General features: G+C 34.4%; 1 protein-coding gene across 1 annotated transcript; it reads left to right on the top strand.

Moving 5' to 3' along the window:
* Positions 1–7,082: 7,082 nt before the first annotated feature.
* Positions 7,083–17,709, top strand: HSPA13 (heat shock protein family A (Hsp70) member 13). Its single transcript, XM_082655092.1, has 5 exons — positions 7,083–7,126; positions 8,697–9,037; positions 11,453–11,666; positions 13,444–13,611; positions 14,571–17,709. The coding sequence occupies exons 1-5, from the start codon at positions 7,102–7,104 to the stop codon at positions 15,236–15,238; spliced, it is 1,416 nt and encodes a 471-aa protein (XP_082511218.1). The 5' UTR covers positions 7,083–7,101; the 3' UTR covers positions 15,239–17,709.
* Positions 17,710–19,610: the final 1,901 nt, after the last annotated feature.

Below are 19,610 nucleotides of genomic sequence, written 5' to 3'. Positions count from 1 at the left end.
CAACCCCAAGAAGGATAAATACAAAGAAACTGTATATCGAAAAACACAGTTAAAATGCTCAAATTATAGAGAAAAAGAACATTTTTAATCAGGCAGAGAAAAAAAGACACATCACCTTCCAAAAGTAAGAATGAGATTTATGACTGACTTTCCAAAATAAATAATAAAAGACAAAAGTAATGGAATGACATCTTTAAAGCATCGAAAGAAAAAATTAAAACTGCCAACTAAATCCTATATCCAATGAAAATATTCTTCAAAAATGAAGGTGAATTAAAGTGTTTTCAGCCCCTCCTTAAAAAACCTGAAAGAATGTGTTACCAGTGAACCAGCACTATAAGAAACATGAAAGGAATATTTTCTTTTTCTTTTTTTTTTTTTTTTGGTGGTACGCAGGCCTCTCACCGTTGTGGCCTCTCCCATTGTGGAGCACAGGCTCTGGACACGCGGGCCCAGCGGCCATGGCCCACAGGCCCAGCCGCGGCATGTGGGATCCTTCTGGACCGGGGCACGAACCTGTGTCCCCTGCATCGGCAGGCGGACTCTCAACCACTGTGCCACCAGGGAAGCCCATGAAAGGAATATTTTCAAGTTGAAAGAAAATAGTCAAAGATGAAAGAAATGAACACTATAAAAGTTAAAGTTAAATCAAATGCATATTTATGATTTAAAAGTAATAATAAGTACGCCTTGTGGGGTTAATAACATACTCTATGTACAAAATATAACATAGCAATAGTTCAAGGATAGGAGTGGTAAATGGAAAGAAACACTAATCACATTTAAATAAATGTAAATCAAAAGAGTAACATGACTTTTTGCTGTCTGTTATAAGTTGAATTGTGTCCCCCTCCCAAAAAAAGATATGCTGAAGTCCTAACCTTCAGTACCTCAGAGTGTGACCTTATTTGAAAGTTAGGATTGTTGCACATGTAATTAGGTAAAACTCTACAATGGAGTAGAGTGGTTTCTCAATCCAATATTACTGATGTCCTTATAAGAAAATGGCCAACTAAAGATACACTGAGACACACAGAGAAATGTCATATGATGATAATGTCATGTTCTGTTACTGAGAGTGGTATGCTAAAATGTCCATCTATGGTTCTGGGTTTTACTTTTTCCTGTATGTGTTTTTAAAGCTATGTCAATTTTAGCTTTATATATTTCAAAGCTCTTTTTTTAGGCATATGCAAATTTAAGATTGCTGTTATCCTTTATTATCATGAAATATTCCTTTTTACATCTAATAATACTTCTTGCTTCGGAGTCTACTTTGTCACAGGGCCATAACCAGAGTGCAAAATTTAAGAGACACTGATTCTCTGGTGCGGACTCTGCACTTGCATTTTTATTTTCTTTCTATTAATTGGTTATTAATAACTTTTATGATATTTTAATTAGGTTGTAAATATTTATATTTAGAGGAGCTCTCTGTAAAGTAAGGAAGTTAATCTCTCTTGTATCTCATGTATGTTTAATATTTCCTCAGCTTGTCATTTGTCTTTTGACTTCATATATATTTATATATGAATAATTTAAAATTCTATATAATGAAATTTCTCTTTTTTTGTATAGTTTTGCTTCACAATTTCTGGGTTTTAAGTTTTAATTTGAAATACTTCTTCAAATCCCAAGTGAATGAATGAAACCACCTATACTTTTTGAATTAAATCTTTCATCCATCTGGAATTTATTTTGATGTTAAAGTAAAATATCTCTATGGTTAAGGACATAACCAACTGTTCCAATAAAACTTATTGGATACCCCATCTCTCCCTTTCTCCTCATTTTAAAGGAAATGCCACTTTCTTCTTTGGTCTATTTTCTATTTCCTCTATAGTATAAAGTTGTTTTGATTTTTGTAGCTTTGTCATTTATTTTAACATGTGAAAGGGCTTTCTCATTAAATTCTTATTCCTAAATATTCCAAATGAGTTTTATTGTCATTTTGTCAAGTTATAAAATATCCTTCTGGCATTGTATTTGATATTTCATTGAAATTAAAAATATAAGGAGAATTGCATCTTTAAAACAGTAACTCCCTATCTCACAAATTATGGTCTCTAAATACCAAATCCAAGCAGGGATCCTTGGAGGTATGGCTAATAATAAATATGAGGCAAAATAAAAGAATAAGGGGATCCTGAGGCATCTTTTCAGAGCAAGTAGCAAGGAAATAAGTAAAGCCTACTGGGGTTGTGGTAAAAGCACTCAACAGTGAATTTTGAAGAGGCTGCCACTGGCCAAAGTTAAGAAAATCTAAGTATTAAAAGGATAATAATTAAAATAGATTGGAACATATATCACCACACAACAATAACAATAACAACAAATTAACTGGTCACCACTGGAGGATGCAAGTAAGCTGATTATTTTTAAAAGTAGAAAGTAAAGAGAACAAATCAAGCGTTAATCTTGCCTTTTTACATAAACTATGCCACTAGGTAATCAAATAGTAAATGAGAGAAGTTCTTGCTTACAAATATATTCCACCTAACAAAGAAGGAAAAATAGAATATCATTGTTTTGCAATGCTTAATAAATTAATGAGCTTGGGCATTAATCATCAACTAAAAGGGAGACAACCAAGTATTATTTACCTTCCAATAGAAAAACACATGACCAAAGACAAAATAGTCTTGCAAGAATAAAACAAAAAAGAGCCTAAATTCGATCAAACTACCATATCCAACTAACAATCTTTACTAGATACACAAAAGGAACAAACATGTTTATACCATAGAGATGTAATCAGCAAAATTCAGACTATACAAAACCTTGGAGGACAATTTTTTTAAAACTGCAAGTTGTAGACTTTATTTGAATTCTAAGTCAATGGACCAAACTGGAAAACGATATAATATTTATGAAGCAATTGGAAATTTGAGTACTAACTAGATTCTTAATAGTAGAGAATTATTTTTAATATTTGGGTTTGACAATGTGTATTTGCAAATTATTAATTTTTAAATATATTTATTGAAAATTTAAAGATAAAAAATATATCTATTTTCTACTAGTTTCAAACTAATATGGAATGGGGAATGGGTGGAAATAGATACGAAACATGATTAGTCACTAGTTGATAATTATTGAATCTGGATAAAGTACATGTAATTAATTTATTTTACGTATGTTTAAAATTTTCTATAATAAATTTATTGAGTTTTCCTATCCAAGAAGGTTTTATCTTTCATTTACTTAAATATATTGTTCTAGTCTTAGGGGAGTTTGAAAGTTTCTCCTTTTATTTTTAAATTTAATTCTATGGGTTTTACCTTTTTGTTTCTACATTAAACAGGATCTTTCCTGCCATATTTTTCTAACTGGTTATTGTTTGCATATAGGAAAATTATTTGTGCACAATATTATTAAAGGAGCCCCTTATTCAATTCTTATTGTTTCTCAGATATTTTTGGTGTGCTAATTTTGCCATGTATATAATTGCTATAGACTGAATGTTTGTGTTTGTGCCCCTACCATACATATATTAAAACTTAATCCCCAATGTGATGGTGTTATAAGGTGGGACCTTAGGAGGTGACTGGATCTTGAGGGTGGAACACTCCTGAATGGGGTTAGTACCCTTATCAAAGAGACTCCAGAGAGTTACCTTGTCCCTTCCACTCTGTGAAGACACAAAGACAAGATAGCTTTCTATGAACCAGAAAGCAGGTTCTTCCCGGACATCAAATCTGCCAGTGCCTTGATCTTGGACTTCACAGAACTTGGACTCCAGAACTGTGAGAAGTAAATTTCTGTTGTTTATGAGCTACCCAGTCTGTGGCATTTTGTTACAGTTGTCTGAATTAAGACAATAATTATATAATTAGAAAAGAATCATACATTTTCTTCTTTATTCTTTCTCCAAATTTATACTTCTATTTTATTCTCTTGCACTGGCTGTTAACTCCAGAGCAATGCTCTATAATAGTTGTAAACGGGTATACTTATTTCATTCTCAGTTTTACTGGTAATAATTCTAAGTTTTGTCTGGTTTATTGTTTGGGATATATATTGTTGATCATGTAAGAAGTATTAATGCCTTCTTATGCCTTTAAGTTTTTATTATGTTTTGCTTTGATCAGAAATATATTTTTAAAAGACAATATGTTACTTATTGGGGACATATGTAATATATATTTCCATGTAAATTCATTGGAAACGTACAGGCAATATCCAAAATAAAAGATATTTTCAAACTAAATAGCAAATACATTTATCAAAGATTCTGAAGTGTAATAGATTCTTTGAAAAAACAACACTGGCATCAGCTTTTTAGTTACAAACCAAATTTATTACTAACTATACCTCTACATGAAAAATCTTCATGTAATAAATGTTCAGTCCCCAGAAGATAGAAATATATGAAGCCATAACACTCTAGTAAAAGAAAAAAAAGTACACATATTCCGGTTCATTAAATGAGATTTGTCCTGTTATGGCATAATTTTAACAAAGGAATAATTTTTTATGTTCAAATATTATAGTGTTTCATACAGTCTAAAAATGTAATGCACAGTAAGTTGTAATTTCAATACGCTTACTCTTTTAATGAATGTGCAGAGAACTGGATCAATTTTCCATTGAATGAATTTTTCTTAAACAACAACAAGGGCAATTTGTCCTCTGAATTACATTGATATGTTGTAAGATTTTAATTATTTGGCAATGAGTTTCCTAATGGAGCACATTTCTGAAATAATAATGTGAATTACTGGGATATATAATTAGACAATTTTCACTCTGCCTACTATTTTTAAAGATTACCTACCTCTAATCACTAAATTGAAGGTAAGGTTTAATTTATTAAGAGAATGAATGCTAATTGAGAGCATAATTTTCTTGACTTCTCTTGGCCTTTTATTTTTCTCTCTGTAAATAAGGGGTAGGTCCACCTTGCCCTCTAGGATATTTTCAAGCTATGAACTTCATTTAGTTATCCACTCAAAAATTCTCTCATAAATAGCTACAACTGCATTAAAAAAAAAAAAAGAAAATCTGACAATGTGCCAGTTTTTAGTCTAGCCCATTTATATTTATAAATATAATAAAAATTGATCTTAAATCTGTCATCTGATATATTTTTTGGTTTTACTGCTTCCTTTGTTGATATATTTTGCTATATAGATTTTAAAAGTTTAACTTTAAATTATATATACTGACATTCCTCCGTGAAAAACTGAAAAAATGTACATTTTAATTTTATCCCACTTATTCTTAATAACCTATTCATTTTTCTATAAGTTTTATCAGTTTTTGGTCCTTCAGGAAGTTGCCTTCATAAACTTAAATGATCTACTTATGTTTCTATTTCTGAAATTCGCCATTCTACATAATACCTATTAACTCCCTGCTAGGAAAAATGAAGAAATCAGTATATCCACATTTCTTTCCATATCCCTGCCCTCATCCTTATTTCCCAACTCTGGTGTTTTCTGTTCTTAATAACATTACTATACCCCTGACAAACAACTGGGATAGTCTTACCAGTAATTTTTGTTCCTATTAGCAAGGAGGAAGGGGTGGGTGGCAAGGAGAATGGCAATGACCAGTGCCTGCCACAAATGACTAATCCTCCTGATTTGGTTTACACCTCTAGTTCTATCTCTGAAACTTCCACCTCATGCTTTATGATCCAGCAGCCTTCTATGAGATTGCCTTCTGCTTCCACACTCTTGGTAATTCAGTTCCCTCTTCCTAGAACACCTCCAGCCAACTGCTTCTTATTATCCCATCAACCCATCTCGTGGCTCCCTTTTACTCTTCAAAGTACTGCTTAGACGTATTATCTTCCACCAAGTCGTCTCTTCAAGGTAAAATTATACAGCCTTTATTCAATCCTGTTTCTGCCCTATGGCCATATTGCAATTATGTTACACACCATAATAAATTACATTTATGTGTTTATCTTCTGTCTCTCCTTCTGGTTGTTACTAGTGGCTAACACTGTGCTCAATAAATGTTAACATGATCATTATACCCAGTAATATTCAGGAACTGAGTGTTTGAATTATGCATTCTTCATAAGGAAATGGTAGTGAACACTACTCACTATAGGCACACATGCTTTTTATTCTTTACATTATGACACATTTAAAATATACACGAAAGTGGAGAGCACACATAAAGTACACTAGGGACCAAGAAGCGAGAAAACTCGGGTCTATTTAAGACTAGAACCAGAAAAACAGTTCACAAGTGTCCTAAATGGCCATTGCATGTTAAGTGATTTGTGCATGAAAACAATTCCTGCCACTTATAACTTAATTCAAGAGAAACTTAAGGTATTTCGTTTACTTTTTTCTTTTCAACGGCACTCTTCAGTGTTAGCAATAGAGGAAAATGTGTCCCTGCTCCTTTGGATAAATTGCATTAACTGAGGATTCCTCGAATTCCTTTTTTCCAAAACGAAAGCACAGGAGTGAGGATCGTATCCAAGTTCCAGGGTCGCCAGCCCCTGCCTCCCTCTACGCCCGCACTGTGGCAGGGGCTCTTCTAGGGATGCTGGAGCGAGGGGCGGGGGCGGGGGGAATGTTTGGGACAACCCCCCCCCCCTCCCCCGCAATCTGGAATCCAGATCGCAGGCAAACGAGAACGCTTTAAAAGGTAGAAAGAACGAAATAACAAACGCTGGATCCTGGGCCTTGTTAGGGACATCACCCTAAAACGCAATAACCTAATGGTGCTCACTGTCCCTCAGGCGAATGGGTCAGGCCGTAACTACACTTCCCAGAAGGCAAAGCGGCGAGGCGGTGCTAAAAACACTGTTTTTACCTCAAGTTGGCTCCAGGCGCTACAGGTTTGGTTAGAAACTCCAGTCCCTCTTGTTAGCGCTCCTCCACCCCAGCCTAATTGGCTCTGTAGTCCGTTGCGTGGGAGGGCGGCTCGGGCGCCCCTGGCAGCGGTTGAATGGGGGCCCTCATGCCCGCGTCCTCACGGTAAAGGAAGTCCTTTCTCTGGTTCGAGATGTAGCTTCTCGGGCCGCGTCAGAGCAACAGGACTACATTTCCCAGAGGAGCACGGGGCGGCCGGGCGGCGTGGGGGCGGTGCCTCACGTCCGGTACAGTCATCCTAAGCCTCTTCGGCGGGACTGTGATGGCCGGAGAGATGACGATCTTAGGTCAGTGATCAGGAGGGTCCTTTGCGCTGTTGCGGGCACCTGAGCGGTTGAGGGAGGCCGGGGTGTTGGGGTCGTTGTTGCATCTGCTGGATCCCGCTGGCGCAGCGGGTAGGGCGCCAGAAAGGTGACTCAGAGGCGGTTTGGGGCTGTTCGCGACGCCGGGTTGGGGGTCGCCTCTAGGAAGGCCCGAGCCGCAGTAGGCCCGGGTAAGGCCGGCGGCGACCTCTGCATACATCCCAGGGACGTTGGGCCTCGGGAAGGGTTCTTTCCTACGCAACGTCGATTTTTGAATCGTTGGTTGAATTGGGGCCTTTGAGACGCTGCCAGAATGTGCATCTCCTAGATCCCTAGACCCCTTTGTGGAGGAAGGGAGAGGAACAGCAGCAGCATCCCGAGCTGTAGACTCATGGGATGCTGGATTTTGAGAGAGTCAGATACCTCTTTGATGTATAGTCCAGTGTTCTTTCCACCAATCCGGGTAGGAATTACCCTCTCCGGAGGAGAAGGTGATGAAATGCTTCCGAAAATGTGTACGTAGGGGCAAGAGGAAGGTGGGATTGGCACCTGATGTCATTTCATTATGTGTTGATGAGGATGACCTAATAATTAGTAAAGCCGACTCCTACAAATTGGTGTTTTGAGTTGTATGTAACGTGGATGGACACAGGTGTATAGCACAGCCTCCTGAAACCAAATAACAGGTTAGCTGTAAATACGAATTGACTTCTTTCTCCATCACTTATGTTTACAGTCTGCGTGGCGTTTGTTCGTATTTGGCTTTTTCAGCAATTAATATTTATTGAACAGTCTTCTACTGGCTGGGAACCATTGGTGCAGGGAATACAGCGTGACTAAAACCTGACTTCTAAGAGCTTCCATTTATGTTATCATCAGGGTTACACACTTTTAATTCTTCTCCGAAATATCACCTCTGCAAGATGTCCTCAACTCGTATTTAATACAGAAAAAGTTAACTATGTTCTGTTATGAAGTGACCGTTTAAAAATATCTAAGCAATTTCCAAAATTATTTTAATCCAGTTTATCCATTTCATCCTTTTGAAAGGAAAAAAGAGAGGGGATATAAAGAGTTTCACGTTTACAATAACAGAGCTTTTGCTGTGGAAATTTTAATGCTAGTTTCTTTTTAATAATGATATCTAAAGCTAATTATAAAACTATAAAATCTAAATATCATTTGATCAAGAATTGGATTATATTCTAGCTTTTGCTCCAGATGAATGACTTCTCCTGTCAGCATTAGCACAATTATTATCGAAATGTTTTTATTTTTTATTCCTTTACTCACCCATAAGTGAAGCACACAAACATACAGGGGGTTTTTTGTTTGTTTGTTTTTGTTGTTACTTCATTTTAATTGTATTATAGTCAGTTTGCATTATGAAAAACTTGATGTTTGAGAAATGTTATCGTGAGTACTATAAAAGAAAATATTTGGACAGTATTTTTAGTCTAGTATGGAAGCGTGATAGTAAAGGGATTTTACTGTTGTAATTTTGCACATTGTACTAGTTTGATAAGACGCAACTTGTAATTTGCCTGTATTTCAGGATCAGCTGTTCTGACTCTCCTGTTGGCTGGCTATTTCGCGCAACAGTATTTACCACTGCCTACTCCTAAGGTGATTGGAATTGACCTTGGCACTACCTACTGTTCAGTTGGGGTGTTTTTTCCTGGAACAGGAAAAGTAAAGGTCATTCCAGATGAAAATGGGCACGTCAGCCTACCCAGCATGGTGTCCTTTACTGACAACGATGTTTATGTGGGGTATGAAAGCTTAGAGCTGGCGGACTCAAATCCTCAGAACACAATATATGACGCTAAAAGATTCATAGGCAAGATTTTTACCCCAGAAGAGCTAGAAGCTGAAATTGGCAGATACCCATTTAAGGTAAGTGAAGCCAAAATCTATTTTAACTTAAGTTCAGCATACTGTTTCAATTACTGCTTTGGCTTCAAGTTACAAAACATTCTATTTCAACAGACTCAGTTTGCCTGGAAGTTATATTATCTCATATAACAAACAATCCCACAGCAGCTCCAGGGTTAGCTAATTCAGTGGTCCCGCAGTATTACTGAGGACTTAGGACATTACCATCTCCTCACTCTGCTATCCTCAGAATGTCTGCACAGCTCTTTCATTGTAGCCGGAGGCTAATGAAGCCCCAGTACCTATAGATGAGTGGATGGATAAATAGATATTCTTCCTGTGTTTGTGTGTATACATATTTATATTCATAAAAAGAGATCATACTAGGCATGCTGTGTAATGACTTGTTTGAAACTCATCAATATATCATGGACAGTTAGTCAGTGGGCTCACATCATTATCTTTCATGGTTTTGTGAAACGACTGTTCCGCCAATTAATTGTCCAGTCTCTGTCAGTGTAAGTTTTATTTTTTCCCTGGTTTTCCACTATTATTGGAGCTTCAGTGAATATCCTTGTACATGTGTGTTTTTACACTTCTCTGATAATTTCCTAAATTTGAATTCAAGAACTGGAATTGATAGGCCAAATGATTGCATGTTTTTAAGTGTTTTGATTTGTATTGCCAGATTGTGCACCGAAAAGTTTATGTGCCCTTACCTATTTTTTAGACTGCCTGTATCTTCACTAGTTATTGTTTTTCAATCTTTGCCAATAGATAAATAAAAAATGGTATCTTGTATTAATTTGCATTCCTGTGATTTCTGTTGAGGTCAGACTTTTAAAAATGTGTTTATTGGCATTTTCATTTTCTTTAGTGATCCACTTCTTACCCTTTGTCCTGTTTTCTTTTGGGGTGTTTATCATTCCCTTAATGACTATAAAATACCTTTGTGATGTGTTTTCAGTATTTTTTCCTTTTTTTTAATAAAACTGACGTATAATTTTATTTTTGAACTGTCAAGACTGTTAAATTTTTATGTGGTAAAATCATCTCTTAATAATTTTTTAAAAATGTTTTTGGACTCTTACCATGCTTACAGTGGCCTTTCCCATCCTATCCACTTGTACTTTTTTTCTAATGCTTTTATATAAGTATTTGTAGGTTTAGGTTTTGCTGAGTTTTTTTTCTTTTAAACATTTAAATGTTTATTCCATGTAGGGTTCCCCCCACCCTTTTGGTTAATTATGAAGTGAGATTCTAAATAAATAGATTTTAAAATAGTGGTATCAGTGCTGCTTATTGATTAACGCATCATAAAAATTCTCAAATTTTTATTCATTTTCAAAGGAGCAAAAAAACAATCTCTCCAGGCATTTCTTAGGTTTACTTCTTTGTTCTCTTTTAGCTTCTTTCTTAAGACCCTTTACTAATTTGTAATTTTTCTTATGTAATGATAAAATCATATAAAGCTATACAGTTTCCTCTAAATTACAGCTTTGGGTACATTACTTATTGATGCAAGAGTTATTTTAAAGGTTTTTTTTGTTTGTTTTAAGTTTCTAAGTGATCATGTTTTTTTGTTGTTTCTGTTTCATGATCACTCTGAAGGTACTGGTATATTTGGGTCTTATTTTAAGGACCTTATTTTAAGTGTTCATAGCTTGTTTTTATTTTCCCCAGGCAGGTAAAATACTTTTTGGAAGGTCAGATTTTCTTAATTGAAAACTAATTATGTAGTCTTGAATGATTGGGGTAAACTTCTTATAATTTCTTAGAACAGACTAATTCTCTTTTACTATTGATGTTAATACAAACTATTGGTGAAACTAGTATGTTTTAGAATTAGTCTAATTTTTTAAATGTACAAATGTACAACTACATTAGCAGGAAAAAGATGCTAATACATGTTTCCATGGAAACAAGAATGTGAGTTATATTAATTCTTAGATAAGAACATATCGAAGTACTAAAATTATTCTTGTTAATATGTACCAGAACATTCTTTCAATTATTTATTACTTTTGGAAATAAATTAATTTTTTAAAAAAGAAGATCTTGAGTCACAAACATGACTTAGCCACTGTTATTCCTTCTATTTTATCATTCATCTTTTCTTTCATTTAACAGATATATATGGAGAATCTTCTATGTTTCAATTATATGCTTAGTAATGAATTTTATTTTTCTGCTCTTATTGAGAACTGTGGAGTGGATTCATTTTATAACTTTTAAAGTATGACTTTTAATAACTTCTAATCTTAGTAAATGCACTTGCTAGATAACAAATGAATTTTATGACCCTTTAAAGGTAAGTTTTGATTGAATACATTCCATATGTATGTGTGTTAGTGTATGTGTATGTATGTATATGTAGATATATACACACACAGTTTTATATATATATTTTTTTATCTTTGCAAATCTTATTCACAGGTTTTAAACAAAAATGGAATGGTTGAGTTTTCTGTGACAAGTAATGAGACGATCACCGTTTCCCCAGAATATGTTGGCTCTAGACTGTTGTTGAAATTAAAGGAAATGGCAGAGGAATATCTTGGAATGCCAGTTGCCAATGCTGTTATTTCTGTACCAGCAGAATTTGATCTAAAACAGAGAAATTCGACAATTCAAGCTGCTAACCTTGCAGGTAATATCACTTGCCTGAGTTACATTTTGCTCAAAATTTTGTTAGGCTGAAAATCTATAGTAATGTGTGTCATTTGCAAACCACCTAACTAGGCACCTAGACAAACTATATGGTAGATAAGTCAGATGGATTTTTATACAAGTTTACAAACAATTTAGAAAGCCCCATGGTGCAATGTAAAATGTGTATATTATGACAGCAGCCTATCAGGCATATGAGAAAGGCTAAGAAAGAACATGGACACACATTAGCAATGAGGAATTTTTTCTTCTAAAATTCTTTTAATGTTAAGATGAATATAATATAATGTTTTTTAAAAATCTGAGGTGGGAGAAAATTCATTCAACACCATTCAGCAAGTATTAAGTGCCTAGGTAAACAAAACAGATAAATCCATTTTCTCATGGAGCTTGTATTCTGTTGGAGGGAACAGAAAATCAGCCTTGAAGATAAGTATATTATGGCATTTCTTACTTAGCATTATTAACATTTGGGGCTGGATTATTCTTTGCTGTGGGGAACTGTCCTGTGTATTATAGGGCATTTTGAAGCACCCCTAGCCTGTACACACTCGAAGGTAGTGGCACTCTCCCCACCAAGTAGTGATAATTTTATGTCTCCAGATAATGCCAATTGTCCCCAGAGGAACAAAATGACCTCTGGTTGAGAGCCTTGATACAATGTATGTCAGAAAGTACCTTGCCGTAGAAAAAAAGACAGGATAAGAGGAGAGGGTGGGTGATCAGAGAATAGGGGGATTTGCAGGTTTTAAAGAGAGCGGTCAGGTAGACCTCATTGAGAAAGTGACATTTAAGCAGATTTGAAGGAAGCAAGGTTGTGAACCAAGCAGATATATGGAGGAACTGTGTTGTAGGAGAGAGAGTGCCAGTGTAGCAGCCATAAAATGAGAATTTGCTGGTACATAAGAAGATAGGAAGTTGGCCAGTGTGGCCAGAGCAGAGTGAGTGATGAAGTCAGAGAGCTAAGGGGAAGGTATTATGGTCTTTGAATAAATTCTTCAGAGTTTGACTAGTTTCTATGGCTCGTGATACATAAAGCCATACTACTTTCACGGCCGCTCGTTATGTGTGGCAGTTAGTTTAAAGCAGGAGTTTTGCTCAAGGAAATCTGATCTTTTGCTTGCATGTTTACTGTTTAACTTTACCTTGAAGTCAGATTTTGCTGTATATTTCAGATTTGCATTCAAGGGTCTTGCATCTTAAGTACTTTTTAAAAGTGTCATTGTAGCTATTGGAGCCTATCATCTGGATTTTTCATTTTATTATCATTTCTTCTCTGTTTATTCATGTGTTCTTTTTATCAAAAAGTCATTTTTAAAAGAAGAGCACACTAAGCTTACCTCATTTCTATAGCAGTTTGTTACAGTGCATAATGACCAAAGTTTATTTGCTTATTTAAGTTTATTATTAAGTATAATAATAAACTTATTAAGTTTATTCCCAAGTAAAATAGGAAAATTAGAAGAGGCTGAGAGATTTTTAAAAATTAAGTATTAATAAATAATAGAATGATGTATTCCGTGAATCTGGGCCTTTATTTCTTTATACTATAATCTTCTTTTAGAATAATTTTAATGACATCCATTTAGAAGAACGTATATTTACCCATCCCATGTCATTATTTTTATTGGGTTTGTGACTGTGTACTCAGTGGAGTTCACATCAGAGAAGATACTAATGTGTTGTAAGATTAAGTGAGAAGAAATTTCTTAATAGTGTCCTCTCATGATTGTTCTTCCCTCCAACCAATTTTATAGGACTGAAGATCTTAAGAGTAATAAATGAACCCACAGCAGCAGCTATGGCCTATGGTCTCCACAAAGCTGATGTCTTTCACGTCTTGGTGATAGATTTGGGCGGAGGAACTCTAGATGTGTCATTGCTGAATAAACAAGGAGGAATGTTTTTAACCCGAGCGATGTCTGGTAAGAAAAATAGAGGGAGCGTTAAAGAGATTGAGGCACGTTAACATATCTAATGTGTAAAGTGTTCATTTATAAATTTTTCCATATTCTTTGCGTTCATTTTGGTAATCTTCTGTACATGTAATCTTATGCCACCACTTATTGTATTTATAGCAAAAAGTTAAGTCTCAAAAAATAACTGGACATCCTGTAAGTCAAATAAATATACTGCCATTTGTAGCTAACTGAGCCAGTAGTTTTCACCTCCATGGTAAAGGGAACAGAAGGAAAGAAATTATTTTAAAATGAAGGACGATCAGTTTATTTCATTTAATAATCTTTTTCACAAAATAGATATCTTTAGGAAATCTAATAATAGTATTTTGCATTCTAAATTTTTTTTTTAAGGTTAATTTAGTTTCAGGAATTAAGCCTGTGGAGCTTAAGTTACAGGTGGCCTAACTGGACTCCATTTAGAACAAAGTTCAGTGGTGAGCATTTATATTGCATTATTCTTTTCCTAATTAAATTATTTTTTCTACTTTTCAGCCCTTAATCATTTAAACAAAAGGATTTTTTAAAAAAGAAAATGCTTACTGGTACTTTTTAATTAAAAGAAGGACTTCCTTCTGTTGAAAATAATGACATTTAGTGTTTTTAAATTGCTACTTAAAAGCCGGTCAGTGTTCTCAATTTCTTACTTTCTGCAAAAGTATTTGATATCACTGAGATACTTCCTATTACATCATTTAAACCCGGATGTGCACTGTATTTTAATAGTACACATTTGAATTAAAATCATTTTAATCCAGTTATTTTTAATCAGTCTTTGTATGAATAAAATCTTAATACATTAAATAAGGACTTATTATTCCCAGAATATCATTTATACATACATACTACACAGACACACGTATGTATGTACACACATACACATATATTCATAAATATAATATAAACTTTTTTAATTTTTAACTTAGGAAACAATAAACTTGGAGGACAAGACTTCAATCAAAGATTGCTTCAGTACTTATATAAACAGATCTATCAAACATATGGCTTCCTACCCTCTAGGAAAGAGGAAATCCACAGATTAAGACAAGCTGTAGAAATGGTCAAATTAAACCTGACTCTTCATCAGACTGCCCAGATGTCGGTATTCCTAACGGTGGAGAAAAAGGACGGGAAGGAACCTCAGAGTAGTGACACTGAACTGCCAAAGGACGAACTTTCCCCAGCAGACAGCCCCCATGTGAACAGCATGTTTGGAGCTAGCCTTCCTGAAAAGAAAAATGGAGAAAGTCAGGTTTTATTTGAAACAGAAATATCACGGAAGCTCTTCGACTCCCTTAATGAAGATCTTTTCCAGAAAATACTAGTACCCATTCAGCAAGTGTTAGAAGAAGGCCACCTGGAAAAAACTGAGATTGATGAGGTGGTTTTGGTTGGGGGCTCAACTCGAATTCCTCGAATCCGCCAAGTCATTCAAGAGTTCTTTGGAAAGGATCCCAACACGTCTGTAGACCCTGACTTGGCAGTGGTGACAGGAGTGGCAATCCAAGCAGGGATTGATGGAGGCTCTTGGCCTCTCCAAGTCAGTGCGTTAGAAATTCCCAGTAAGCATTTACAAAAGACCAACTTCAACTGAATTATGGAGGGATGGTCATTTGAGATCTTGTCTGCTGATCTCTTCCTATTTATCAGACCACCTCTGTCCACTAAATCAAGTCTCTAAAATATCTCACACATTTACCTAAAAGGTAACATTTATATATATGAAATTTTACAGAACATTTTGTTTTAGAATTGAATGTGGCCAGATTGATCCTTGATTTTGGAGAGATCCCATTTCAACAAATACTTCTAAAGTGAAAGAATTGAGGTAAAACTCTTATAGGAGCATAGGTGACTGTATTTTCTGCGTTCTGGAAGTAGATATCCATGTGCACTTAAAACTGTCTTCTATAAACATTGCCTAGTGCCAATTATAGGATTCCCAGTTCTTACTAAATTGTATTAGCAGGAGCTGGTAATTTATTTACTTGGTTATCACATGTAACTCTTAAATTTGAACTATACTTGAAGGACAGTGTTGATGTCAGGTACTTAGAGTGGCTGGGAGATAGTGTTATTAATATAAGCTGCATATATAATATTCAGTAACTGCCATATATAACAAAATTACTTTCACAAACTCAGTATCCCGTTTTGTGTCCTATTCCTATAACCTGCTTTCTCCAGACTTTCAAAATATATTTATTGGATCAATTTATTCTCTTTCTAAAATAGCTACAGATTTATTCAAATGTCTCATTACCAATTTATATTTTAGTTCCTTCATCTGCTATGTGTCATTCTCTGCTTGGATTTCCATGATTCTGCATGGTTTGAAAACAATAGAGAATTATTAATTACATTTTAAAAATGTGTTAATGTCACAATAAAGCCGTCATTACTATAAATTTGTTTTGTTATTTAAGACCTTTGTAGACATTGATAAACAGCAGTAATTAGGTACAGTATTTATTTTATGTTTTTGTTTTTGTTTCATTGTTTATTTTCAGTAAGCCCTGGAGAATTTAGCTTGCATTTGATTCAGTTTTACTGAGATTTTTACCCGTATTTAGTTTTGAATGAGGAAAATTGTACTCATTTGTAAAAACCTTGTTATTGTTTCCTACCATCATTTAAAACTAATCAGACTTGGACTGTTTTTAGCCTTAAGGTTAGTGTGTGATGAGAGCAAAAAGTCTGCGAATACTGGAAATAATGTGGAAATCTAATGTGGAAGACAATGTGAAAAAAATGTCCACAAATCCGTATTTGTAGTAGTTTTGGTTTGTTTCCTTTTAGAAAAGATGCAGGAACCAAGAAAGAAAATATAGTAGTTTTATTTATGTGATGCCCATATTATTTGAAGATTTTCTTTTTCTTTAATAGAGGCTACTTCCTATCGATATTCAAAAATTAAACTCTGGTCAGCAGTTTTGCTAATATAAAATATGTCTGCTTTATCCATTGTTGAATTTGAAAGGATGTTGAAGTTCCAACCACTGAAAAAGAGAAATAAGCAAGCTCATTTCAGCAACATCAAGACATTTCTGCTTCTCATAGTAAAAATCTGAGTGTTTTTTGCAGATCCTAAAAAAAAAAAATTTCTTAGCAATGAAATTGCTGTTAAAACAATTTCAATCAAATACTTTTGTGTACAGAAAATGTCTGTAGTAGGTAAATAGAAAAATATAAAATGTTGACATGTTTTATTTTAGAACTAAATGGAGAAATGCCAAAGAGGAATCCTTCACTGCGTTCTGAAAATATTCAAGTGTTCTTTTGGACTTTATGAAAATCTTTACTAGATTTTAAAATTGAAAAATATCTTTTTGCAAAGGTCTTTAAGAGAAAAGTGTTCAATTTATCAAAATCTCCATAGATAGTAACCAGCTTTAACCTAAAGCATTTTAAGACTTTTTTTTAAAAAGCTTGAATTTTTCCAGTATATGAGATAGTTCAGGACAATCTGTTAACAGTCCTTAGAGGAAACAATTTGCAAAACAGGGCAGCTAATCTCATACTCTAAAATTGGAATTTAAATAATTTGATTGTTTCTGAAAAATAGGCAGTGTTGGAATTGGGGGACATTAGTTTAGCATATTAGAAAAGCATAACTATTCTCTAGTATAGTTATACCTTTAAAAAAAATGTCTTCAATCATATTAGGGGGCTATATATAAATAGTCTTGAAATGAATGTAGTTTATTTAAAAGGTAAAAATGCATTCTGAAAGGGATCATTTATGCATAATAATCTGAAGACATTTTTCATAAAATACATTTTGGTTGTACATCTTGCTAGTGTTTTTTGAAGTACATAACTTTTAAAATATTAACTGTCTTGTATGATTAGAATATGTGAATGAATAATTTATTTTGTCAGGAATGTTTTGGTATTTACTGTTTTCACTGGAACCACTTATGTATCAGCAGATACTGTTGTGTATAACATGTTCTGAAGATCATAGTTATTGTGCATAACAGATTGTGCCTCTTAGATTTGTGTGTATACAGGTATTTCACATTTTAATGTAAATAAATACCACTTTGCAGTTTGTTTTTTAAATTGTGTCCTTCATTTTCTATTCTGGACTATGCCCAGAGTACATATTTGAGGTATGTAAATAAGAAAGGAAACGGGAATAGAGCTGATCTGATGCTCACGGCACGTGACCTCAGCAGCTATTACCTAATTCCCTACATCCTGAATGTCCCTGGAATTGCTTACTTTTCTACTTACTTTTCTTTTTTTAAATTAATTTTTATTGGAGTACAGTTGCTTTACAATGTTTTGTTAGTTTCTGCTGTACAGCGAAGTGAATCAGCTATACATATACATATATCCCCTCTTACTTGGATTTCCTTCCCACTTAGGTCACCACAGAGGATTAAGTAGAGTTCCCTGTGCTGTACAGTAGGTTCTCATTAGTTATCTGTTTTATACATAGTAGTGTATATGTGTCAATCCCAATTTCCCAGTTCATCCACCGCTCCTTCCTGCCTTGGTGTCCATATGTTTGTTCTCTACGTCTGTGTCTCTATTTCTGCTCTGCAAATACGTTCATCTGTATCATTTTTCTGGGTTCCACATATAAGCGATATATGATATTTGTTTTTCTAGATTAGTTTTGGCTCTGTTATAGTCGGAAGCCATGAATTGGTATTCAGAATTTTGAGTATACTGTTCATGATACAGGAAATGTCTCTTCTTTGACTAATTTAGAAGAGACATTTCTTGTATCATGAACAGTATACTCAAAATTCTGAATACCAGTTCATGGCTTCCGACTATAACAGAGCCAAAACTAATCTAGATAGTTAATAATCCTGCATAATAGACTACTGTAATCCTTTGGTTGGTGATTAATACTTTATAATTCTCTAATAAAGTTTATTCTTTGGGCAAGAAACTCAATACAATTTTTTTTTAAGTTCATTTGATAAATGTCTTTTCAAATGAGCCCTTAAATAAAAACAGTAGATTTGACTCTCCAATCACTAGTTCCTGTGATTCCTTCATAGTTATTTTAACTACTGCTGCTCGGAGATTCAAAATATATGAGGAAATAATAGTGATACATCCACATTTATTTCACTTGACTAACAAATACACAGTGCCCTATTGAGGTAGGCAGCTTCTTATGTGACTTCAAATGCTTCCACCTGGTATTCAAGGCTTCAAATGATGTAGCCATACTTCAAATTTGAATGTAATCTTATGAGAGACCCTAAGCCCGAATCACTGAGCTAAGCAGTTCCAGAGTCACGATTCACAGAAACTGAGATAATATATTTTTTGTTGTTTTAAGCTTACTAAATTTTTATTTATTTCTTATTCAGCAATAGATAATAGTGCTTACTATGTACAGGAGTGTTCTAAATGTTTTAACAATACTAATTAATTTTGTTCTAACAAACTTAGGGGTAGTTCCTCTTACCCCATTTTCAGATAGGGAAATTAAGGCACAGATGTGTTAGGTAATTTTCCCAGGATTATACAACTAATACGTAGCAGAGTTATTCAAATCCAGTCCATGTTCAGCCCCAATGCTGTGCTGCCTTATCCATCCCATAATGCAATCCTATAGCACCATTTTTGTTCAGTACTAAACTGGATAGTATCCATGAAAGACCTCTTGTTTACCAGATAATGTTACAGGTTTAGACAGTGCTATTTAATTCTTTACATTTCTGAGAAGCAAATTTGAATTTACAGATTTTTTAAGATGCGAAATGAAGATAATAGTACCTAATTCATTGGGGTTTTGTGAGTGCCTGGCAAGAAAGTGCTAAGTATTATGAATGGAGATGATAGAAGGAGAATGAACGAAGTTCAGTGACTTGCTAATTTTATGAGGGATTATAAGAAAATGCCACAAGAAAATAGGTTATTTTCCCTAATATCCTCAAGACCCTGAAACTATGAGTCAAAAACTTCTGCAGAATTCTGCAGAAATATGAGAGAAA

The sequence above is a fragment of the Grampus griseus genome, assembly GCF_964374135.1.
Source record: "Grampus griseus genome assembly, chromosome: 5".
NCBI lineage: Eukaryota > Metazoa > Chordata > Mammalia > Artiodactyla > Delphinidae > Grampus > Grampus griseus.
Note: the sequence above shows the minus strand (reverse complement) of the source record. Positions and strands in the feature narration are given on the sequence as shown.